Source organism: Bufo gargarizans, unplaced genomic scaffold (assembly GCF_014858855.1).
Source record: "Bufo gargarizans isolate SCDJY-AF-19 unplaced genomic scaffold, ASM1485885v1 original_scaffold_1027_pilon, whole genome shotgun sequence".
NCBI lineage: Eukaryota > Metazoa > Chordata > Amphibia > Anura > Bufonidae > Bufo > Bufo gargarizans.
The window spans coordinates 317,082-343,255 of record NW_025334205.1 but is presented as its reverse complement, the minus strand read 5'-3'; the positions used below and the strand labels follow the sequence as shown (position 1 = coordinate 343,255).

General features: G+C 42.2%; 1 protein-coding gene across 2 annotated transcripts; it reads right to left on the bottom strand.

Moving 5' to 3' along the window:
- Positions 1-832: 832 nt before the first annotated feature.
- On the bottom strand, positions 833-24,403 carry LOC122922894. Of its 2 annotated transcripts, XM_044273655.1 has the most exons (10): positions 24,281-24,403; positions 23,944-24,045; positions 21,067-21,151; positions 12,857-13,035; positions 12,514-12,760; positions 11,770-11,889; positions 5,858-5,923; positions 5,721-5,775; positions 4,616-4,664; positions 833-1,061 (listed from the first exon to the last, which is right to left on the bottom strand). In XM_044273655.1, the coding sequence occupies exons 2-10, from the start codon at positions 24,029-24,031 to the stop codon at positions 1,045-1,047; spliced, it is 906 nt and encodes a 301-aa protein (XP_044129590.1). In that variant the 5' UTR covers positions 24,032-24,045; positions 24,281-24,403; the 3' UTR covers positions 833-1,044. The 2 variants fall into 2 exon arrangements, with proteins under 2 accessions (XP_044129590.1, XP_044129589.1); XM_044273654.1 differs by having other exon boundaries at positions 12,514-13,035.
- Positions 24,404-26,174: the final 1,771 nt, after the last annotated feature.

The window sequence follows — 26,174 nt, the reverse complement described above, 5'->3', positions numbered from 1 at the left end:
AAACCTGTCCTCATAACAAATGGAGGAAATTACTTTACAACACTGAGGTAAAGAGTTGCCTCATTATCCTCCATACTTGCCAGGGATTATGATCCTGAATACAGATAAGAACTTTAGCTGAATTTGGGGACTTTAGTTCAGTACAGAGAGGACGGACAGGCTGTGGTAATGGAGGCTGCATACAAGAGCTGCTGCTTATTATACACACCTCACCCTCCTCTTATGTCTCCTCATCATCTCTGTTCCCACAGAGATTCACCTGTATTCAGGATCACGATTCCTGATGAGCAGAGAGGAGTATGAGGCAGCACTATGGCTAATTGTGGTGAAATATCTTGTCCTGCTGTGTGATTAGGACAGGTTTTGTGTGTACTGATAGGATGGCGGCCATTTTATTTCTCCTAATGATTGGTCTCCAGACAAAACAAGCCATTCTAAGTAATGAAAGGTATTTGTGAATATAATTTATTATAAAATAGTATTTAAGTATTTTCATTTTTTATTTAATTCCTGGAGAACCCCTTTAAGGTCCATTTACAAATGGTGATCAGCCAAGAAACAGATGTTTGATCGCATCTTTCATGCATACATTAAGGTCCCATTTACACATAACCAGAGCTGACTGGTGCTCGTTTAGCTCAGTTTACATGAAAGGTTTGGGATACAGCACATTGAATTAATTGAAAAGCCAGGTCACAGAATACTGTGGCTGGTTATTTGCCTAAATTTGTGAAAACAATATACCTTTTATACACTAATGATTGAACGAATCATCCATTAATTCAACAAGTCAAAGGAAAGGGTGGGTGCAAGCAAATCTCTGAGACTGATGTGAAATATTTAATTTATTCTATGTTTTATTCAATAAGCATAAAGTCCATTTATAAAGCAGGATTGGTTTAGGCGGGAATAGAGGGTGTAGAGATTGGTTTACAAACTCATAAATCAGATGTTTAGGGTTTAAGGTGTTCAGTATGAAGGGATTTGCAGTTCCATCCAGGTTTTTTTGGTTTGTTTTTTACATCAAACTTTATTTTCATTGGCTCATTGTTGAACATCAACTGCAAAAGAAAGATCAAGATGCTGTGAAGTCTAATATGCATGAAATGTCATCAGTTAAATAGCATATGATGTATTAACAGGTTATAGGTAAAGAGGACAATGTGTAGAAAATGGTTGGCTTTAGGGCACTCCTAGCTTTGTGGCCAAGACCTAGTTTCTATAGACATCCATAGAAATGGTTGTACGATATCCCAGAAATATTTATACTTCTGACATAAATGGAAGTGCTGTTACATGGCACTAGCTTAGGCCTCATGCACACGTCTGTATGCAATTTGTGGTCTACAAATTGTGCATCCACATTTTGCAGACAGCACATGGACCGCATTCGTATTTTGTGGATCCTTGTTCCGAGACAACAAAAAAATCCAACTCATCTGAATACTATTTCTCCTGAGACTGGATGGATGATTCCAGTACCTCCACCTCTGACCCAACAGTGTTGATGGAAAATTCAGATTTTGCCCACATGTACTGTAACATTTCCTCAAATGGCTTTAGGGTACGTTCACACTTGCGGCAGGACAGATCCGGCAGGCTGGTCTCCCTGTCGGATCTGTCCTTCCGCTGGTCTCCCTGTCAGATCCGTCCTGACTATAATGGGGACAGGGGCGGAGCTCCGGCACAGCACGGCGAAAGCCGCTGGACTAAAGTCGGACATGCAGGACTTTAGTCTGGCGGCTTTCGTGCTGCGCCAGAGCTCCGCCCCCGTCCCCATTATAGTCAATGGGGACGGAGCAGCGGTCCGACGACACGGCGAAACAGCGAAAGGACAGATCCGACAGGGAGACCAGCCTGCCAGATCCGTCCTGCCGCAAGTGTTAAAGTACCCTTAGTTAGTGCTGCTCAGTTTTCACGTAGCCGCAATCAGCACAGGTGCAGCCAAGTATAGGACAGAAGGTAAGGCTACTTTCACACTGGCGTATCCATTTTCTGGTATTGAGATCCGTCATAGGGTCATAAAACCGGAGAACGTTTCCGTTTTGTCCCCATTCATTGTCAATGGGGACGAAACGTAACTGAACAGAATGGGATGCTCCAAAAAGCATTCCGTTCCGTTTGGTTGTGTTCCCATACCGGATCCGTCCCCCATTGACTTTCAATTGAGTACATGACGGATCCGTCTTGGGTATGTTAAAGGTAATACAACCGGATCAGTTTGTAACGGATGCAGATGGTTGTATTATCAGTATCGGAAGCGTTTTTGCCGAGCCCTGCCGGATCCAGCAAAAACGCTAGTGTGAAAGTAGCCTAATAATCTTGGTGATAATCTTAAAAATTTAGTTATTCAGACATGTAGAGCTCAATGGACTTATCTGAATTCTGTTTTTGCCATAAACCATCAGCAAATTAGGAGGAGTGACCAGAGGATAGTCCATCAGTATTCTGAACCTTTAAAACCCTCTGAAGTACATGTACGTCATAGTGCCAGAAGGAGCAGCCTGCAGTGGGATCAGAGAGGACTCCAATCCTGGTCATTTAACCCCTCAAAAAAAGGTAATAAAATCATGAAGTTGCTCCCCAAAATGGTACCGAAAAAAATACAGTTTGACCCACAGACTAATCGTTTTTACTTTACAATGAACTACATAAAAAATATATTGATGGTGATCCTCATCAATATCTGATTGGTGGGGGTCTGACTCCTGGCACCCTGCTGATCAGCTTTTTGAAGAGACAGTGGCTCTCCAGTAAGCACTGCGGCCTCTTCCTAGAAGAGCGACGTCACTTTTATCATTTATGTGACCTATTTGCAGCTCAGCCACATTCAAGTGAATGGGACTGAGCTGATACACAAAGCACAGCCGCTATAAAGTGTACTGCGCTGTGCTTGGTGAGCTGTGAGGAGGCCACAGTGCTCACTGAAGCGGAGCAGCCTTTCTAAACAGCTGATCGGCGGGGATGCCAGGTGTAGGACCCCCACCAATCAGGTACTGATGGCCTATCCTGAGGAAAGCCCATCAAAATCCTGGACCACTCCTTTAAGTGGTGGCATTAAAAAATACAACTTATTCCGCAAAAAAAAATAAAAAATCCTCATAAGGTTACGTTGATAGAAAACAAAAAGAGTTCTGGCTTTTTTTTTTTTTTTAAACAGACAGGGAGGAAAATACAATCTTTCCTAGAGTCCTCAATCACAAATCTGCCAAGGTACAAAGAGATACAGTTCTCATAGCTGCAGAAGCAGGCAGATTGACCATTCAGTACTCTAGAATTGCTGGGTGACAACTTCTGGGAGCCATATAGGTGGTCACACTACTTGCAAATAAATCAGAGGGCACATTCTTAACTACTTGAGAACACGACTACTTAAAGGGCTTCTGTCATCCCACTAAACCACATTTTTTTTTTTTTTTTGTTTATTAATAATCCCTATACTGCAAGCTCTGCATACATAAGTTAAATAATCATTTTGGTTCAGTAGAATTTGATAAAAAGCTATTTTTAAAATATGTAAATTACCTTGCTACTAGCAAGTAGGGCGGCTACTTGCTGGTAGCAGCCGCATCCTCCGATCCTAATGACGCCCCCTCCGCATTGTGATTGACAGGGCCAGGGAACGGAATCGTTCTCTGCTGGCCCTGCCTGTTTGCAATCAAAATCCGGCGCCTGGGCCGCGGCCGTACCTATCTTCAATCTGCGCAGGCGCACTGAGAGGCGGCCGCTCGCTCGGCCGCTCCATCCTCAATGCGCCTGCGCTGATGACGTCACAGCTACACCCGGCGCAGGCGCATTGAGGATGGAGCTGCCGCCTCTCAGTGCGCCTACGCAGATTGAAGATAGGTACGGCCGCGGCGCAGGCGCCGGATTTTGATTGCAAACAGGCAGGGCCAGCAGAGAACGATTCCGTTCCCTGGCCCTGTCAATCACAATGCGGAGGGGGCGTCATTAGGATCGGAGGATGCGGCTGCTACCAGCAAGTAGCCGCCCTACTTGCTGGTAGCAAGGTAATTTACATATTTTAAAAATAGCTTTTTTATCAAATTCTACTGAACCAAAATGATTTAACTTATGTATGCAGAGCTCGCAGTATAGGGATAATTAGTAAACAAAAAAAAAAAAAAACACGGTTTAGTGGGCTGACAGAAGCCCTTTAAAGCACTTTGATCTAAACTGATGATCAGCATCTGATCGGCGGGGGTCCAACACCCGGGATCCCTGCTGATCATCTGTTTGAGAAGGCTGCGGCGCTCCAGGAGCACCGCAGCCTTCTCACCGTTTGCTGCTGGCCGAGTGACGTCATGACTAGTATCAACTGGCCTGGCGGGGCTAAGCTCCATTCAAGGGAACGGAGCTTAGCCTCACCCAGGCCAGTGATACTAGTCGTGACGTCCCTGGGCCGGCGGTAAACAGTGAGAAGGCAGCAGCGCTGCTGGAGTGCCGCTGCCTTCTTAAACAGCGGATCGGCAGGGATCCCGGGTGTCAGACCCCCGCCCATCAAATGCTGATCTATCCAGAGGATAGATAATCAGTCTAAAAGTGCAGAACCAGAATTTCATGGGCATTAGTCATTTTTCATTATCCAGACTTGAAAAGTGAGAATGATTCTTACGTAAGCAAAAGGTCATTTTTAGCCAATAATCATCCAGTGCATTTCTTAACTGTAGAAAGATGGAAAATACAAAAATGATTATAAATATACAATTTTTGTACACTTTCTATTCATAAATCTTATATGTATTACACAACAACCCACTGGAGCCAAGCCCAGAGTGGACCAAAGGAGCCAGAAACCAGCAGCAGTAAGCAGGCAAGTATGCTTCTCTCCTCAGGTCCATTGGGAAGGGGGGAGCCAAAAAGTCCTTAAAGGGGTTGTCTCATCTGAGACAATGTGGGCATATTACTAGGATTTGCCCCCATTGTCTGATAGGTGCAGGTTCCACCAATGAGACCTGCACCCATCTCCTAAGTGGAGCCCCACAGAGTGGTGGAGGATGCACTGCACATGCACAGCCACCCTCCATTCATTTCTATGGGGCTGCTGAAAATAGACGAGCACTGGCTCGGCTATTTCCGTCGGACCCATAGAAGTGAATGGGAGTGGTTCACCTCTGTGGGGAGAGCACTTGGTCCAGCCACCATTTTGCAGGGCTCCGTATAGGAGATGGGTGCGGGTCCCATCGGTGGGACCCGCAGCCATCAGACAATGGGGCATATCCTAGTGATATGCTCCCATAGTCTCAGATGAGACAACCCCTTTCACATGAATTGATAATGAGCTGAATGGGCCTTCAGAAGAACACTCATTCCAAACCATTGCCTTATGTAAACATGGCAGCGATCAGCTGAGTTGTTTGTCAGCTAGTTGCAACTTTTCAGTGGACCTAAAAATTATTGTGGTTGACAGGAAATTTTCCTTTGCAAACAGGATCTGCTGCTGAAAATATGCAAGCTCAATCTTGATTACCCCTGCACAGATTGCATCAGACAAGTTAAAAGCCCTTTAAACCAGCGCCGATTGCCACATGTTATGGCCAAGCCTCAGTCTGTATAAAGGGACCCTTAAGATGTTCAACCATGCTGGATATATAAGCGAGATACACACTGTATGCCCCGTGTCCGATTGCGAGGAGCCAATCCATATCTGGAGATTGTGACCGTGTCATTCAGCTGAATCTTAGGAGTAGTTAGAATTTGTTTACAGAATTATACATTACCAGAAGTTTTATCTGATCGTTGCTTGCACCAACATCAGAATGTTGCTTCTTCTCACTAGAAAAGGATTAAGAAACCAAATTAAATTTGCCTTTCAATGCAACATATACCATTTTAAAACTAAAAATTCAGTACTTACTATTTAACTGTTATCGAGATTATAACCGTCTCAAAGGGCATGATCTCCCGCTTTCTTCTTTTTTCACTAATAGAAAATATAAGCTTTGTGAAAAATGACTTAAAGGGATTCTGTCACCTCCCCTAAGGCAAAAAACGATTTAAAACCAGCCATGCAGCACAGCTTACCTGGATTAGGCTGTGCTGTTCAATCTTGAAATCCGTCCAGCAGTTAGTTCAAAAAACGAGTTTGATCAATGAGGAAATGCGTCCTGAAGGTGCCCAGAGGGGCGTTTTTTTCTTCTGAGAGAGCCCAGTCCCGCCCCTTTTTCAGTGCCCAGCCCGCCTTCCTTTTACTTCCTAACCGCCGCCCCCAGCCTGCCACAGCCTCTCCTGCCTCTCCTCCCCCTCCCTCTTGCCGAACGAAGTCTCGCACAGGCGCAGTACCCACTGAGGGCTGCGCCTGTGCGATCATCAGGAGACTGAGGGCGGCAGCTTCATCTTCGTCACTGGGCATGCGCCGAGCCCAGTGACGTCCGATGCTCGCTCTTCCCTCAGTCAGCAGGGAAGAGCGAGCATCGGACGTCACTGGGCTCGGCGCATGCCCAGTGACGAAGATGAAGCTGCCGCCCTCAGTCTCCTGATGATCGCACAGGCGCAGCCCTCAGTGGGTACTGCGCCTGTGCGAGACTTCGTTCGGCAAGAGGGAGGGGGAGGAGAGGCAGGAGAGGCTGTGGCAGGCTGGGGGCGGCGGTTAGGAAGTAAAAGGAAGGCGGGCTGGGCACTGAAAAAGGGGCGGGACTGGGCTCTCTCAGAAGAAAAAAACGCCCCTCTGGGCACCTTCAGGACGCATTTCCTCATTGATCAAACTCGTTTTTTGAACTAACTGCTGGACGGATTTCAAGATTGAACAGCACAGCCTAATCCAGGTAAGCTGTGCTGCATGGCTGGTTTTAAATCGTTTTTTGCCTTAGGGGAGGTGACAGAATCCCTTTAAGAGGTGTAGACTGATGTTCTTGTTGGTCTCAGTTACAACACAACTTCATGGGATTACCACTTCTCAGGGAGTGGGTCAATCTTAAAAATGCTGCCTGTGTTGTAAGTTGTCAGAGTAGTCATAATATTCAGTTTTACTGGTGAGCATGAGACTTGTGTGGGTTCTTTATAATTTCACATTAAAGAGAATCGGTCACCACGAAATGCAGTGTAAGGCTACTTTCACACTAGCGTTCGGGGCTCCGCTTGTGAGTTCCGTTTGAAGGCTCTCACAAGCGGCCCCGAACGCATCCGTACGGCCCCAATGCATTCTGAGTAGATGCGGATCCGCCCAGAATGCATCAGTCTGGCAGCGTTTGGCCTCCGCTCAGCAGGCGGACACCCGAACGCTGCTTGCAGCGTTCGGATGTCCGCCTGGCCGTGCGGAGGCAAACGGATCCGTCCAGACTTACAATGTAAGTCAATGGGGACGGATCCGTTTGAAGTTGACACAATATAGCTCAATTTTCAAACGGATCCGTCCCCCATTGACTTTACATTGAAAGTCTGGACGGATAGCAGACACCTGGAGTTAATGTCTGCGATCAGCCATAACATTGATTGACATTTAACCCCTCAGATGCTGTGTTCAAATGTGTCTAAAATAACAAAATATAAAAACAGAAGTATGCACTCCCGGGGCTTGAACGGCTACCGCTAGTAGTAATCGGGAGAGCAGTTTGCTCCCTGTGGCAGCCTCAGGCCCCGTGAAAGATCCAAGGCTGCCGCAGCTATGTTCCTGTAGAACAAGGCTCCATAGGAACTAGGGGTGCACCGAAATTCCGGCGGCCGAAAATATCGGCCGAAAATGGGCCTGATCCATTTCGGCCGATATTTTTACATATCGGCAGAAAATAGCGGGGAGGGACTGGGAGGAGGAGCTGGGGGCCGGTGCGTTCACTGTGCTCCGGCCCCCAGCTCCAGTAGTTATAAAATGTGTACAATTAATAAGGATTCTATTCATGAGGCCCCCCTCTGCAGTATTACATTCAATACAGCCACATCCTACTCACAGGGCTGTGCTGGCCGGCCGGGCAGAGGAGCGGCAGCGTCACGACTGACGTCATGTGCCCGACCTACTTTCTGAATGAAGGAGGCGGCGCAGGCATGTGATGTCATTCGTGACGCTGCTGCTCCTCTGCCCGGCCGGCCAGCATTAAGATAACAGCCCTGTGAGTAGGATGTGGCTATATTGAATGTTCTACTGCAGAGGGGGCCTCATGAATAGAATCCTTATTAATTGTACACATTTTATAACTAGTCTGTACTGGAGCGGCAATGGGGGGGGGGGGGTCTGTGGATGGCACTGTTATGGGGTGGGTGGGGGTCTGTGGATGGCACTGTTATGAGGTGGGTGGGGGTCTGTGGATGGAACTGTTATGGGGTGGGTGGGGGTCTGTGGATGGCACTGTTATGAGGTGGGTGGGGGTCTGTGGATGGCACTGTTATGAGGTGGGGGGGGTCTGTGGATGGCACTGTTATGAGGTGGGGGGGGTCTGTGGATGGCACTGTTATAAATATCATAAAAAAAAAGTATTTTAAAAGTATTTGGGCAAAAAGGCAGTTTCGGTTTCGGTTTTCGGTCAAGGGCATCCTGAATTTTCGGTTTTGGACCAGAATTTTCATTTCGGTGCACCCCTAGTAGGAACATCGCATAATCCTAATAAACTTCAATGCAAATGCATTGCGGTCTATGACATAAGCACTCGGATCTCTGCATATTAAAGTTTCTTAAAGGGGTTGTGTCACTTCAGTAAGTGGCATTTATCATGCAGAGAAAGTTAATACAAGGCACTTACTAATGTATTGTTATTATCCATATTGCTTCCTTTGCTGGCTGGATACATTTTTCCATAATATTATACACTGCTCATTTCCATGGTTATGACCACCTTGCAATCCAGCAATGGTGGCCGTGCTTGCACAATAAAGGGAGAAGTGCAGGTCTTTTTGGTGGCCCGAACTGTGGGAGCGCACATAGGCTAGTGCTTTTTTCTATAGTGTGAAAGCACAGCCACCACTGCTGGATTACAAGGTGGTTGTAACCATGGAAACGAGCAGTGTTAAATGTGATCGAAAAATGCATCCAGCCAGCAAATGAAGCAATATGGATAATACATTAGTAAGTGCCTTATAATAAAGTGTCTCTGCATAATTAATTTCAATGGTTGTAAAAATAAGTTTTTGCAACCATTGAAATTTATTTTTTATCTAATACACATATATAAGCAAAAAACGGTCCCACCTGATAAGAAGCAACCTTGTCGCCTGGTAGGTGGGCCCGACATATTTTTGATCAATAATATGCGCTAATAGCTTCTTTACTGCATTTGCAGTAAATAATAATAATAATAATAATATTGGCGTCATGTATTTGACCCTGTTCACATATTCACCTGTATACTCAGTCTTAGTGCATTTAGTGGTGTGCTGCTACTTTATTTGTTTGAGATATATATATATATATATATACACATATACATACACACACACACACACACACACACACACACACTCACCTAAAGAATTATTAGGAACACCTGTTCTATTTCTCATTAATGCGATTATCTAGTCAACCAATCACATGGCAGTTGCTTCAATGCATGTAGGGTTGTGGTCCTGGTCAAGACAATCTCCTGAACTCCAAACTGAATGTCAGAATGGGAATGAAAGGTGATTTAAGCAATTTTGAGCGTGGCATGGTTGTTGGTGCCAGACGGGCCGGTCTGAGTATTTCACAATCTGCTCAGTTACTGGGATTTTCACGCACAACCATTTCTAGGGTTTACAAAGAATGGTGTGAAAAGGGAAAAACACCCAGTATGCGGCAGTCCTGTGGGCGAAAATGCCTTGTTGATGCTAGAGGTCAGAGGAGAATGGGCCGACTGATTCAAGCTGATAGAAGAGCAACGTTGACTGAAATAACCACTCGTTACAACCGAGGTATGCAGCAAAGCATTTGTGAAGCCACAACACGCACAACCTTGAGGCGGATGGGCTACAACAGCAGATGACGCCACTGGGTACCACTCATCTCCTCTACAAATAGGAAAAAGAGGCTACAATTTGCACGAGCTCACCAAAATTGGACTGTTGAAGACTGGAAAAATGTTGCCTGGTCTGATAAGTCTCGATTTCTGGTGAGACATTCAAATGGTAGAGTCCGAATTTGGCGTAAACAGAATGAGAACATGTATCCATCATGCCTTGTTACCACTGTGCAGGCTGGTGGTGGTGGTGTAATGGTGTGGGGGATGTTTTCTGGGCACACTTTAGGCCCCTTAGTGCCAATTGGCCATCGTTTAAATGCCACGGGCTACCTGAGCATTGTTTCTGACCATGTCCATCCCTTCATGACCACCATGTACCCATCCTCTGATGGCTACTTCCAGCAGGATAATGCACCAGGTCACAAAGCTCGAATCATTTCAAATTGGTTTCTTGAACATGACAATGAGATCACTGTACTAAAATGGCCCCCACAGTCACCAGATCTCAACCCAATAGAGCATCTTTGGGATGTGGTGGAACGGGAGCTTCGTGCCCTGGATGTGCATCCCTCAAATCTCCATCAACTGCAAGATGCTATCCTATCAATATGGGCCAACATTTCTAAAGAATGCTATCAGCACCTTGTTGAATCAATGCCACGTAGAATTAAGGCAGTTCTGAAGGCAAAAGGGGTCCAACACCGTATTCGTATGGTGTTCCTAATAATTCTTTAGGTGAGTGTATATTTTATAGGTATCAGAGTTATAAAAAGCCCATACTATTAAAATATATATTCCATATGGGAAAAAAATAAAAATTATAATATATATATATATATGACCATTCTTTAGTTACTTCCTCTCCAAAAATATTTAATGAAAAGGGATCAAAAAGTCATGAACACCCCAAAATTGTATCATTGATTGCTCTGCAAAAAAATAAAAGGCATCACACAGCTCCATAGACATAAAAACAAAAAGTTATGGGGGTCATAATATAGCGATGCAAATAATAAAATGTTTATTCAAAATTTTTATTTTGTTTTAAGTATTAAATATTTAAAGTATTAAAACATAAAAAAAACTATACTAGTATTGGCGTAATCGCACTGACCTGGAGAATGAAGGTAACAGGTCAGTTTTACTGCATAGGGTACGCTATAAAAACGAAACCCATAAAACTGTGGCATATTTATTTTTTCCAATTCCAGTATTTTATTATTTTTTTTTTTTTTTACAGCTTCCCATTAAGAATATTATGAAACAGTAAATGGCTCCATTAGAAACTACAACTTGAAAAAACTATGTGAAAAAAAAAAAAAAAAAAAAGTTCTCCAGGAAGGCAGGGAGTAAAAAATGGAAACGCAAATACGGAAGGGTTAATGATCCACGTGAAGTTATGGACAAACCTTGCTCAACAAATGGAACGCTGTTCCACAAAATGTATCGACGGTTGATTCATTGAACAAGTGTAAGAAGGGTCTGGATGACTGCCCTGAAAGTAATAATATCACAAGTTATGGGTATTCGATTTCTGGAGAAGGGATTTAGATCCAGGGATTTATTGCGATTGCTATATTTGGAATTGGGTTACTATAGATCAACACAGTAGAATTATTGGTTGACTAGAGGAACCTGTGTCAGTTTGAGTTTTCAAGTATGCGATAGCAAGAGTATTGTGTCCCATCATGACCACCTACAAAAAAATGCAAACAGTGGTCGCCCAAATTTCATGGGGGATACCACCATTTTCAAGACTTATGTATTTTATTATACATTGTTGATATACTTGGACATTGAATTGCTCAACCTGGCTACTCAATGTAATACTTAGCTTGGCAAACCTGTCTATCCATTTAAGAAAACAAATTTAAGTCCATGTTTTTCAGTTTAGGAAAATCATACTTACCCTGTCATAGAGCCTGTAGAATCAGTGAGTTTTCCTGTATTCACATCCACTGTAAATATAAACTCAGCTGAATAGTCGTTGTTCTCACTCCCATTTCCTAAGCCATTCAATAGCTGTGACCTGTGGATATAAAAAGATTATTCAAAATCTTCTTTTAATAGTATACTGTGTAGACCTGTGAAATGGAGATTAAAGAGGCTCTGTCAGCATGATCAACCCTATTAGACCAGGTATACTGCCTGGTAGGGCTCATCATGCTGATGAAAATGATGCCTTTCTTTTGTCTTTATGTTAAACAGCTGCAGAGATATCTGCATCTATATTCAATAGCAAATTAGAGCACCAGGGGGTGGGGCTGAATCCTTGGAGCACTGCTTTTGCAAGACCTCCTGTGCTCTGCCCACTCCCCCCTCCCATTGATTGACAGGGCAAGACATCGGCATGGTGAGCGCAGAGCTGTGTAATAGCACGTACATATAATATACACTAACACGCTACTACTGTAGCTTTACCACATTGAGCACAATATATTATATGATACTAGGAAACCGTTCTAGGACACAGATCTGTCCTCAGCATATTTTACGTCTTTGCTGAAGTGTTTTTTAGCCATGGAGCTTCCCTTTACCATGTTTTATTTTGATCCATTATGTGAAATGTTCCTGTTACTATATGTTAATAGAATATCCTTGTCCTAATAAAAAGTTTTGATAAAAAAAAAGAAAGGATCAAACTTTGACTTACTGTTCTTGTTCAGTATCTACACCTGCTTGCTCTTGTCCAACATCCATAATTTGTTCCAGTAGTCTCATACTTTGCTGCAATTGTTCCAAATATGTATTTGCTAGTAGTTGTTCAATATCTTTGTCTTGCAATAATCCAGTATCTTCAGCTCCTTGCTGTTGTCCATTGTCCATATCTTGCTGTTGTCCATTGTCCATATCTTGCTGTTGTCCATTGTCCATATCTTGCTGTTGTCCATTGTCCATATCTTGCTGTTGTCCATTGTCCATATCTTGCTGTGGTCCATTGTCCATATCTTGCTGTGGTCCATTGTCCATATCTTGCTGTTGTCCATTGTCCATATCTTGCTGTTGTCCAATATCTACTCCTCCATTCTGGTCTCCAACATCTTGACCCTGACCCTGTGCTTCAGTATATACACTTCCATGATACACCATACGAATTTCTATTTGTCCTGGCTTTGGGGACTTATTCAGAACATGAGCTGTGCAGTTGTCATTTCTTTGTTTCCATAATCTTAATCTGTAATATATAACAGAAGAGTGGCAAAAATAGCAGAAAACGGATCCCACCAAATACCATGATGTATAGGCTTCTATTTGAATTGGCTCTTGTTTATAGTATGAGATTTCCCCTTCTTCTAAAGTCTTAAAGGGTTTATCAAATGTGAACATTTATATCCTCTCACTTCTATCTCAAGAACAGGGTCTCGCATCTCACCATTGTGACACCTGTCACCAGGTGTCTGAAGCTCTACACCCATCGGCCATTTTTGGCATGTCCTGTGGATATGTCATAAGTGCTCAGATGGGGCAACCCTTATAAATACCCTTCCGTTCACAGTAAAAATAAAAGCACAATAAATTCCAAATTCATATTTAACCCTTTCCGGACAGTGATTTTCTGTTTTTGTTTTTTCATTTTAGCTTTTATACTCCTTGCATTCCAGGAGCCATACAGACAAGTTGTGCTTTCAAATGGCATTTAATATTGCATACGATGTATTGGGAAGCTAAAAAATAAATAAATAAAATAAATTGGGTGGAACTGCAGAAAAAAGCAATTCAACCATAGTTTCATGGGTTTCCTTGTTACGGCCTTCCCTATGCAGTAAAAATGACATGTTCATGTCATTCAGCGGGTCACTACAGCAATACCAAAAGACCTTTAAAAAATTACTTTATTTTTTTTTATCGCCATATTCTAACCCCCCCAAAAAATTAATATTTTCGTTTATGGAGCGGTTTGAGGGCTCATCTTCACTTTTAGGTGTTTATGACTTTTTATTCAACTTTGTTGGGAGGTTAAGCGACAAAAAAAAAAAAACAGCCATTTTTATTTTTTCATTACACTGTTCATTGTATGTTTTCATTACGCCGTTCAAGTATTCAATGAATACTTTATATTTTAATAGTACAAGCATTTTGAGATACCGCAATGCTAATTATCTTTATTTTCTTATTGTTTATTTTTTAACTAGGGAAAGGGGGTGATTAGAATTTTTATATCTTATTTTTTTAAATATATTTTTTAAAAGGGAATCTGTCACCTCTTTCCAGTGTATGTAACAAATGGCAATGCAGTGTAGTTTATCACCATCACAACTATACCTTTATTAGGGATATTCCTCTTTCTGATCGGCAGAAAATGAAATTCGTTTGGCATCCTGATGAGCCTTCCAAGTGCCCGGCGGGACACGATTAACAGTTGCACAAGCCCAAGTCTGCTTTTTGCAAGTGCTCAAGCCCATCTCCATGAACAGCCCAAGACAACTTCTACTCAAGTTCCCAGTGCCAGCCCTTGCGCTTTCATGATCTGCACAAAACTCCACCTGTCTGGTCATTGTGCTTCTTGCCAAAAATTCATGCATGTGCAGAGCAGTTGAGAGTTGTGCAGATTTTCACAGAGGAGGGGCAGACATGAAGCAGCAGCTGGAAACTTGAGTAGAGGCAGCTTGGACCCCTACAACTGTTACTCGTGCCCCACCAGGCACGTAGAAGGCCAATTAGGATATCAAACAAACTTCATTATCTGCCGATTGGAAACAGATATCCTTAAAGGAAAACTGTCACATTTAGACCCCAATTTCAATTTTCATATATGTAGTTACTAATAACACGATATTCCAGAATCAGTTACTATTAGATTGACTTACTCCATATTTAATAAGATTCAGACCTTGGCAACCAGTCTGCATAAAACTGCAATTTCACTATTCAGTTAAGATGGCCGCCACTGCCCTCACCCCGAGGCTAATCTCACCTGCCCTCACTAGCCAGTAACAGCCCCCCAAAAGTGTCAGTAACCAGAGCCCTCCCCCCTAAAGGGTTAATCTCCTGCAGAACAAAGGGGTCCTCTTACCACATGTTGCTTTCATTTATACACTGAGCAGATGGCAGATCTCCCTTCCCTGGTCTGCGCTGCTTCAACTCTGCATTCTCCAGCTCTGCTGAGTGAGGGAGCATCTGCCAAGCGCAGGGACAGGGAGAAGTGCACACAGCCCAGGCACTGTTATCAGCTGCTGGGGAGGACCTGGCTGTCAGTAATGTGACCTTGCACGCAGCGTGCTTCTGCGTGCTCAGTCTATCAACAGATAGACGGACCATGCCTAGCAACCCTACTTTAAGCACAGGTAAAAGTAGGCAGTACAGTGAACAAAAATGTGGAATTAAGGGGTAATTGAATACACCGTAAAAAGTTGAAATAGGGCCACCAAGGTGATAATCACCACAATCCAAAAAAAAAAAAAAAAGAAAACAGTTATCATTTAACAAAGATATACACCCAGGTCCATAAATATTGGGACATCAACACAATTATAATATTTTTGGCTCTATACACACCACCACAATGGATTTGAAATGAAAGGAACAAGATGTGCTTTAACTGCAGACTGTCAGATTTAATTTGAGGGCATTTACATCCAAATCAGGTGAACGATGTAGGAATTACGACAGTTTGCATATGTGCCTCCCACTTGTTAAAGGACCAAAAGTAATGGGACGATTGGCTTCTCAGCTGTTCCATGGCCAGGTGTGTGTTTGGAACAGTCTTAAAAAGAAGGAACACACCGGTGAGCTCAGCAACACCAAAATACCCAGAAGACCACGGAAAACAACTGTGGTGGATGACCGCAGAATTCTTTCCCTGGTGAAGAAAACACCCTTCACAACAGTTGGCCAGATCAAGAACACTCTCCAGGAGGTAGGTGTATGTGTATCAAAGTCAACAATCAAGAGAAGACAGAGGGTTCACCACAAGATGTAAACTATTGGTGAGCCTCAAAAACAGGAAGGCCAGATTAGAGTTTGCCAAACGACATCTAAAAAAGCCTTCACTGTTCTGGAACAACATCTTATGGACAGATGAGACCAAGACCAACTTGTACCAGAGTGATGGGAAGAGAAGAGTATGGAGAAGGAAAGGAACTGCTCATAAACCTAAGCATACCACCTCATCAGTGAAGCATGGTGGTGGTAGTGTCATGGCATGGGCATGTATGGCTGCCAATGGAACTGGTTCTCTTGTATTTATTGATAATGTGACTGTTGACAAAAGCAGCAGGATGAATTCTGAAGTGTTTCGGCCATTATCATCTGCTCATATTCAGCCAAATGCTTCAGACCTCATTGGACGGCGCTTCACAGTGCAGATGGACAATGACCCAAAGCATACTGCAAAAGCAACCAAAGAGTTTAAGGGAAAGAAGTGGAATGTTATGAAATGACCAAGTCAATCACCTGACCTGAATCTGATTGAGCATGCATTTCACTTGCTGAAGACAAAACTGAAGGGAAAATGCCCCAAGAACAAGCAGAAACTGAAGACAGTTGCAGTAGAGGCCTGGCAGAGCATCACCAGGGATGAAACCCAGCATCTGGTGATATTTATGCGTTCCAGACTTCAGGCTGTAATTGACCGCAAAAGATTTGCAACCAAGTATTAAAAAGTGAAAGTTTGATTTAGGATTATTATTTTGTCCCATTACTTTTGGTCCCTTAACAAGTGGGAGGCACATATGCAAACTGTTGTAATTCCTGCACCGGTCACCTGATTTGGATGTAAATACCCTCAAATTAAAGCTGACAGCCTGCATGTAAAGTGCATCTTGTTTGTTTCATTTCAAATCCATTGTGGTGGTGTATAGAGCCAAAAATGTTAGAATTGAGTCAGTCCAAATATTTATGGACCTGACTGTAGTTATGATGGTAAACTGAAGTAGAATGCATTGCCATTTGTTACATACACTTTTAAAGGGAAACTATCACCTCTTTCCACTTTTTATTCCCCCTAGGACACTTGAACATGCAGTCATCTGATCAATTATCCCATGGATTGCAATAATTTACTTTTGTAGCCTATGGAAGATTCAGTATGTAGATAGGAACTTTGCCATGGCGGGCATTGGAGCCTTCTAAAGGCCCAAGACTGGCACACAGCCAAATGGCTCTTGTGCAGTTTTCCCGGTAATAGACAGATCAGATGCCATGGTCACAATTGACCATGGCATCGGAAGGGTTAATAAAATAAATCAATGATCGGTGTTATTTCTAATCACATACTCTGCCTCTGAATATATAATTTGTAAAACAGCACACACTTGGAGGCGGTGGAGCCTGATTAACTCCTGAGGTGCCATCTTTAAAAGACCCTACATGCGCCATACATGTATGATGGATGTTGGGAAAGGGTTAAAATATCTGTACTTTCGTTTTTAGCCAATACCCAAGTCCCTTCTTACAATCTATAAAATTGCTTCCAGCTGGTGTAAAGGAAAGGTGTCTTAGCTACCCAGTTTTGATAAATCTTCCCCAGTCCTTTGGTAGTCTGCCCTTACCCTTGGATGAACCAGCTGACAGCAGGAAGCAGGGGAGTGTCTAAAACTACCCAAGAACAGAGTGCATAAAATAGTTTGATAAGCTGGTTGCAATTTTACAGAAGTAAAAAGGGGACTGGGAATTGGAGGAACATCACCAGAAAGATTAAAATGTAGGTCACCGGTTATTATAGCCATGTATGGTGAATTTATTGTGAGATTTTTATTGTGACCCAGCTTTTACCCATTCTTAGATATCAACTAATGATCAACCTTTTGAAAGGTCTCGAGTTAGGACTTGGATAGAAATGAATGGTTGAGGAACCTGTAGATTACCTATTCGGGGAACTTAAGGTGTTGGGAACCAATAGCATGGCTTATTTATACCATATATTTTGTATTGTTAACTCAATACGCATTTCATGCTTATCAGAAGAAAGATCTATAAGTTGACAAAATTACAAATTTCTGTATTTATGTGCTCAATAGATTGTCCCTGTTATTTCTATTACAGAAAGGGGTCTTAGATCTGCAAAGATTTATATAGATTATAGTTCCAAACCAGCTGAGCTTCAATGCAGCAATAGTTCTTTTAGAATGGACATTGCAGAGAAGGAGATACAAGGTGAATGATTGTCTTATTTTTTAACCCTAGGTGTATATTAGCCATACATTTAAAGGAAATCTGATACCATGTTCTTGGATTCTTAAACTTTTATTTGCACTTTACATGAGTAGCACTGCAGATAAGAAGTGAAGATCATTATTTTTCACTTGTCCCTCATTACCCCACTGTCAGCTCTTAAAGCTGCACTGAAACACAAAGTCTGGACTGCTGTGCTGAACTAACATAATGGGGAGAACGCATGTGGGGGGTTGGGGCAAGTGCTGTAAGAAGATAAAACCAGTAATCTGGACTCCTTATCTGCAAGACTACTCAAGTATTACTACAGAAAATTCACCAAGATCACGGTGACGGATTTCCTTTCATGTTTTGGTTTCCATGAAGAATAAACAGGGGCAGATTTAGCCATAGACCTTACAGGAAAATTTCGGAGGGGGCAACCTGGGCCCTCCTCACGCCCAGCAAGTGGAAGTTTTTGGGGATGTATTTAGTTTCTGCTGGTAGTATTTTATGATGGACTGTGGTATTTGGCTCTGTTGGGGTGGTATAATGTGCCACAATATAGTATTGGTGGCTCTGTCTTCCATCAATTTGGACACCAACTACAAAATGGGGCCACTTGTAGTATTTTTTCCAGGGCCATTTTAAGTTCCCAGACCGCCCCTGAGAATGAGTCACATTATAATTGCTATGCTTTGTGAGTGGTGACTGGGGGAGTATCTAAGACAACGCCTTCATGAAATTGTAGGGTAGTAATAATCTCCATGCATCATATGTCCTAGGGGATATAACACTGGGAGAGTCACTTGTAGAGAAGGATTTGGGTGTCCTTGTAGATCGTAGATTAACATCATACATTGTCAATTAGCTGCTTCTAAGGCTACCAGGATATTGTCATGCATAATCGCGAAGCAGGGATGTAATATTACTTTATAAAGGTTTGGTGTGTCCTCATCTGGAATATGCAGTTCAGTTTTGGGCACCAGTCCATAGAAAGGATGCCCTGGAACTGGAAAACGTACAAAGAAGGGAAACTAAACTGAAAGGGGCATGGAGGGTCTTAGTTAAGAGGAAATATTAAAATAATCAAATTTATTTAGTCTTGAGAAGAGATGTCTAAGGTGGGACATAGTTTTTATTAATATATGAAGTTATGCAAACAATAGGGACAACAAACAGCATCTCACATAGCTAAGGTGGGAATGTAAAATGCCCTAAAAAAGACAAGGGCGCACTGCCTCCGACTGAAGATGAAAAAGTTCAGTCTCCAGAAGCGTCAAAGCCTTTTTACTGTAATAACTGAATTTGTGGAATAGTCTACTTCAGGACATGGTCACAGCAGGAACAGTGGACAGTTTTACAAGGGGTTTAGATGAATTCTTAAGTGAATGACAATAATACATAAAAATGTGTAGATTCACTACCTTCTGGGATTCACATTCAACCAAGGGATAGGTGAGGACTTAATGGACTTATGTCTTTTTTTTTTTTATCGTATTAACTATACATGCCTCAGGGGCAGTATCTAAGAAAGACTTATGAAACACAATCTCCTGACTACATTTTCTATTATTATAGGGAGGTTTAACACTGTATAGGAAAGTACTGGAGTGGGTGTATCTCACACAGACTGCTAAGATGATTGAGGTAGATTGGCGAGGTTGTCTTTTCAAAGTTGTGCTTGGGCTGGATTTTTTCGAATTGCTAGGTAGGTAGAGGGATTTGCCATTCCATCTCACTCTAGTACTACTTTTTGCTGTCTAATCCCAGGTTCAGCTACTGGTTTCATTATTGGAGGAATAAATATGAGCAGAAATGTTCATTCTGTGTCAGAGCATGGGAAGCTAGATGACCTGCTGGCTGTGTCAGCCTGATCTCCTGCTGATGCCGAGCATACAGATGTAGCCGAGCTAAAATTAACCAAGATAACACTGACGTGTTATCAGAGTCATATCGTGACAAAACCAATTGAAATCCATTGAAAAAGTCAGTTAACATCTTCTTGCCATTCTTTACTTAAATGCGTTAACCATCAAGTTTAGCACAGCTGCATCTTTAGGTGAGGAAAATCTTGTTTAGTCGGCACCCAGGCCGGCAAGGACTTTATTTAGCTGTTTTGTGATCATTTGCATGTGGATCCATACAAGTGGCAGCTTAACTTTTGTTGAAGGAAAAATTTATTAATTTTGGACTTTTTAACCCGCTGTCTTACGTGGAATCGGTTATTGCCAATCCCATTCAAAGCACACGGTCCTGCAACAGGGGGAATCATAGCTTGCACTTAAAGGGGTGGTGGTCGTTCTTGCACACTATTGGAAAAAGCACCAGCCTCTCTGGTGGCCAGGACTGTGGCACCGGACATAGGCTAGTGCTTTTTCCTATAGTGTGCAAGCAGGACCACCACAGATGGATTGCAGTGGTTTTGTATCCAGTCTGCGAAACGGAACAAACTGGATCCAGCATTAAAATCAAAGTCAGTCAATAGTGCCGGATCGTTTTTTTGTTAGCTATAAAAAAATAAAAATTGATTTAGTGTCCATAGGCTTAGAATGATTTTCATACCGGATCCAATTTTTTTCAGCTTAGATTTAATACAATCAGATCTGGCTGAAACAAATGCATTAAATGGCACAATCTGTTTAATTCTGATTTTGAGATTATCTGCGGGATTAAAAACCTGAATTAACAAAGAAAGTGTGAAACAAGCCTAACACAAAACCTGGACCTCCGTTAATTGCACACAAAGAAGATACAGTGGACTGGTGTACCCCAACATACGTTTTGCAGTCACTTTCTCAATGTATATGGACTTCGATGAATGGATGCTTTTTGCCACTATGTACTAAATATGCATTTGTACTTTTATGTGGTGTGGCAGTGTGTATTATCTTTGACAGGTTTTATTATATTTTTTAAAAGTCGCAAATGCACTCCAATAGGGGGGTAGGCATAGAAAACTGAAGTAACATTTCTAGACAAACATATATGGTTTAAAGTTGCACCAGGTTTACAAAAGAATGTGCGCTGTTTGATAAATTTAGTGCACATCTGTCTGAAGCAAAAAAAATATTCCTGATAAATTCCCCCCATAGGAGGTAGACTTCACACCTACTTTAGTTTTTGCCCATTGTCAACTTCAAGATCATTTTTGTTCACAGACTCTAAAAAGGCTCCGATGACATCATTTGCACATGGACCTATAACAAGAACAAGGCAAAGTTAGTTCATCACCAAAGCTGACCATACACATAATATTAAAGTTCTCCAAACCTACTGGGAAAAACAAAACAAAAACTCAGCATTCAAGGGGTATTCTGGTTATGCACGGCTGCTCTATTCATTTTGGGGGGCTTCAAGTGGTGTGGGGCGGCCGTTCTCATTATCGGTGGGAGTCCCTTTAATTGCTAGTGATTTTGTGTGTATAGAGGCTTACCAACTCCTCCCTAAAAACAGATATCTAAAAGAAGGGGGTAGAGTGGGATCAGACATGTTGGATTTCAAGTTTGTTCATAGTTTTTCATAGTTTGTTCCTGGTGGAGATAGATATCTGCCAGTGGGTTCTAGGTGTGAATTATTTCCTTCTCCTCATTGCATTAAGCATGCATGCTATGGTGGAGTCAGGAGAAATTGTGGAGAACCATTTGGCCATTTTGTTTACTTCTGGAGCCTCCACGTGGTACGAAGTCCCGTTCTTGTGATCGATCTAATAGTTATTCCCCATCTTGTATATAGGGGATAATTTCACTTTAATGAAGTGAATAGAGATGTGCTATAGTACTGCAGACAGCCTATGGACAAGAATGGAAATGTTTTAGATTAATCCTAACCATCTTTTGTTCTAATCTTACTGCCTTTAAGAAACTGAATTTTTTTTTGTAGTAGAGAAGCTAAATGAATGCAAGTAACTTTACACTTCGTACCAACAAACTATTGGTGTTGGAATAGTTTGATGAAAGGTTGAGTTGGCTCCAGTACAAAAGTATTCTCCACGTCCTTCCTCCCTGTTTTATATGATTCTCATTGAATTATCCACCCACTTATTAGTATGTTTTCTCTCATCTTATCATCAACCATACATTCCTGTTTTCTATACTACCCACCCAAATCTTACCACCTTCTTGCCAATTCTCTGTCACAATCATATCTGCACATTATTAAGTTCCAACACACTGGTAAAAGGTTTCCTATGACCGACACCAAAACTGCATCTAAAAAGGTGGTCATGCACCTTAGACAACTGCCAGCTGAAGTTCCTTCTGAGCACCTCCTAATACACAGGCTCAGCGAGTATGTGTTCTCAACAGGGAGAGAGGAATAATCCAGTGCCAGATACCTCTGGTGATGACTTATATAGCTTCAGCACAAAAGGGTTACACGCACATGTTGGATTTCATGATGCCTAAACCTTTGCAGATCAACCCTTCTTATTCCTAAAATCTGCTGTATGGGGGGAGTCGGGACACCCTTACACACATGAGATGGTCTACTAGTCCGCCTGAAATGCATCTGACTTTTATTTACCGTAATGTGTATGGCTACCTAAACATGTTTCTGCTCTTTAGAATAGTATCTCAATGTTCGAGTCATGTGACTATTATAACTTCTAAATTCATTAGACATCCACACACAAGCTCATCAGGCATGTATTCCCAATATGTAGATGGGAATAAACTAGTGCCAAATACTACCCAAAGTCTGACATTAAAGGAGGGTTGAAACACCCTCATGGGAGTATCAGTCCCACTGAAATCAGCAAGTTCACATGACTCATCTGTGTCCACTTAAATTGCTCTTGCCCTTTTCTACTCTTTAGAATGCCGTACTAGCCTGTTGTCCTGATAATTTGAAACGCATCACTTCTATATCACCCATTTTCCTACTCATCTTCTTCCTTGTCCTATGTCTGTCTTTTTTCTTCTACAAAGGTCTGCATATGACATCTACCATTCAAGTATTAGCAACAGCCCAAACGTCTACACAGCTACAAAACCACATCAGGATCAGCAATCTTCGGCACTACAGCTGCTGTCCCAGACACCAGAAAGGCTGGTGCTTTTTCCTGTAGTGTATAATATATTTGAAAAATAAATCAAGCCAGAAAAAGGAGGTAATATGGACAATTATAATATATTAGTAAGTGCTTGGTATTAACTTTCTCTACATGATAAATGCCATTTGCTGATGTGAGACAATCTCTTTAGGCTACATGCACACGACCATATGTGTTTTGCGGTCCGCAAAAAAAAACAGATGTCCCGTATGGCATCCGTTTTTTTTTTTTTGGCGGATCCATTGTAATAATTCCTATCCTTGTCAGCAAACTAGAAAAAAAAAAAATAGGACAAGCACTTTTTTTTGCGGAGCAATGGAACGGACACACTGTGTGCTGTCCGCAGTTTTTTTGCGGACCCATTGAAAAGAATGGGTCCGTATCTTATCCTCAAAAAAACGGATCGGACACAAAATACGGTCGTGTGCTTTCACACTCGCGTTTTGGGCGGATCCGTCACTCATCTGCAAAAACGGATCCGTTACAATAATACAACAGAATGCATTCGTCATTAACTGATCTGTTTGTATTATCTGTAACATAGCCGAGACAGATCAGTCATGGACTCCATTGAAAGTGAATAGGAGACAGATCAGTTTTCTATTGTGCCAGATTGTGTCAGAGAAAACGGATCCGTCCCCATTGACTTACATTGTGTGTCAGGACGGATCCGTTTGGCTCAGTTTCGTCAAGCGTACAGCAAAATGCTGCAGGGAGTGTTTGTGTGTCCACCTCCAGAGCGGAATGGAGACTGATCGCAGGCAAACTGATGCATTCTGAGCGGATCCGTTTCCATTCAGTTTGCATTAGGGCAAAATTGATCCGTTTTGGACCACTTGAGAGCCCTGAATGGATCTCACAAATGGATCTCACAAACGGAAATCCAAAACGCGAGTGTGAAAGTAGCCTTAAACTACAAAATATGAATAGAATACTCACATTTTTCCATTTTCTCAATGTCATAGTCCTGACCATTGATCACTAGGATGAAGACTCCAATAACAGTTAAATATAATATTTTCCACATTTTTGTGTAGAGACCTGTGTGTGACAATATAAAATACTCAGTTTTATAATACCATATATTGTAATATATTACATAGACCATATATTCTTTCAAATTATTTCGGTATGATCCCTTTTCCCCCCCAAGATTATGAATTTAGTGATCATTTCGGTTTGTGTCTAGATAGACATACAGTACATATTTATATGGTAACAATTCTGTACAGTACATGTTTGATTCTAACAGCAAGAGGCGTAAATTGCATATTACCTGAATTTGCACAGATGTAGGAGACAAGTTAGGCTTGCTGAGTGGAGGTGTCAATGTACTGGCCAAGGAGTGAGAAAAGCAGCTATAATATAGTTTACATTTTTAATGAGAGGAAAGATCCGGGCGGGTCATAAATAACATTCAGGTGGAGCATTCTGGGCTTCAATCCAGGTTTTTATATTATTCAGGTATAAGTAGATTTATAAAAGCTCTAAAGTTATAGATAGACTGCTTTAGAAATCCATAAGGGCTGGGTTTCTCCACACGCTTCTAGAGTGGGATTGAAGGTTTAGGTACATACATATCACACAGGTAGCCTATGCATCAACCATGGGACTCCTAGAGAGCATAGGGCGTAAAATCAAGTTGGCTTAATCCCTTTTCTTCAAAAAGGGAGTCCTTTCTCCGCTGACTCTACACTATTAGCAAACAAATCAGTGAGTGATTGGCACAAGGTCATAGGAAGGTTTTGATAGCAAATACGTATCAAACCCTTCTTTTGCGGGTGATGAAGGGTTGGAGTGGTATTTGGATATGTACAGTACTTATACAGTATATTCATCTTATGGCAAGAAGGCATTTTCTTGACCTACTTTTTTCTTCTCAACTGGTTCAGGACCCGACTAGAGGGATGGCCATACTGGACTTACTAACCAATAAACTTGACAGAACAACAGATGTGCAGGTTGGGGGACACCTGGGAAATAGTGACCATAAAATAATAAACCTTCCAATTGTCATTCAAAAGAGTGGTTTCTTCAGGGAGAAACAAAAATACCAAACTTCAAAAAAAGCTAAATTTAGCCAACTATGGAAAGGTCATTGGCCTAACTACTGTAACTGGGACAAAGTCCTCAAAAATAAAAGTACAGCCACAAAATGGGATATTTTTAAAGGCATAACTAAACTCGAATTTTGAGCCAAAATAGAGACAAAGAGATTGATTGCCAATGAGAGTAAAACTAACCCTAAAATGTTCTTCAATTATATAAGATGGTAAAAAGTATAAATCTGAAGGCGTCAGCTCTTTACAGAGTGATGAGGGAGCTGCAGACAGCAATGAGGAGAAAGCAAGTCTAGTAAATGTTTTTTTTAATCTCCACTGTAGTCACTGAGGAAAAAAAAACTGTTGCATGTAAATGCAGAATGTAAGAGTAAATTCCCCATTAAAAGTGCCCTGTCTGACCCAGGAAGAAGTGGAGCTGCGTCTTAAAAAGATTAAAATAGACAAAATCAGTGGGACCAGATGGCATACACCCCCGTATCCCAAGAGAATTAAGTAATGTCATAGCCAGACCTTTATTTTATATTAAAAGGGTTTCTACCACCTCATTTTGACCGAATTAGCTTTCAGACACTAGCGATCTGCTAGTGTCTGATCTCCATAACCATGCAATTCTCAGACCTTTGTGTCGAGCCGTTTCATTAAAAAACTAACTTTTATTCCTATGCAAATGAGCCTCTAGGTGCTATGGGGGCATCTTTTTAGCACCTAGAGGCTTGGTCTAGTCACACTGTATGCCGCCCCGCTCGTCAGTCAAGCCCGCCCATCTTGTCTTTAATGCCTGCCTCCATCTCAGCCATCGGACGAATTCTCGCGCCTGCGCCGTTCACTTCTGTCTTCGGCACAGGCAGTGAATGATGCGCTCCTGGTGCTGGATTCCTCTCTGCGCCGACTACGTCACAGTGAGGAAGCCGGCATCAGGAGAGCGGCCTTCACTCACTGCGCTTGTGCTGAAGACAGAAGTGAACGGCGCAGGCGCGAGAATTCGTCCGATGGCTGAGATGGAGGCAGGCATTCAAGACGAGATGGGCGGGCTTGACGGACGAGCGGGGCGGTATACAGTGTAAGTACACCGCGCCTCTAGGTGCCGCCTGCCGTGACCTTTTGCCT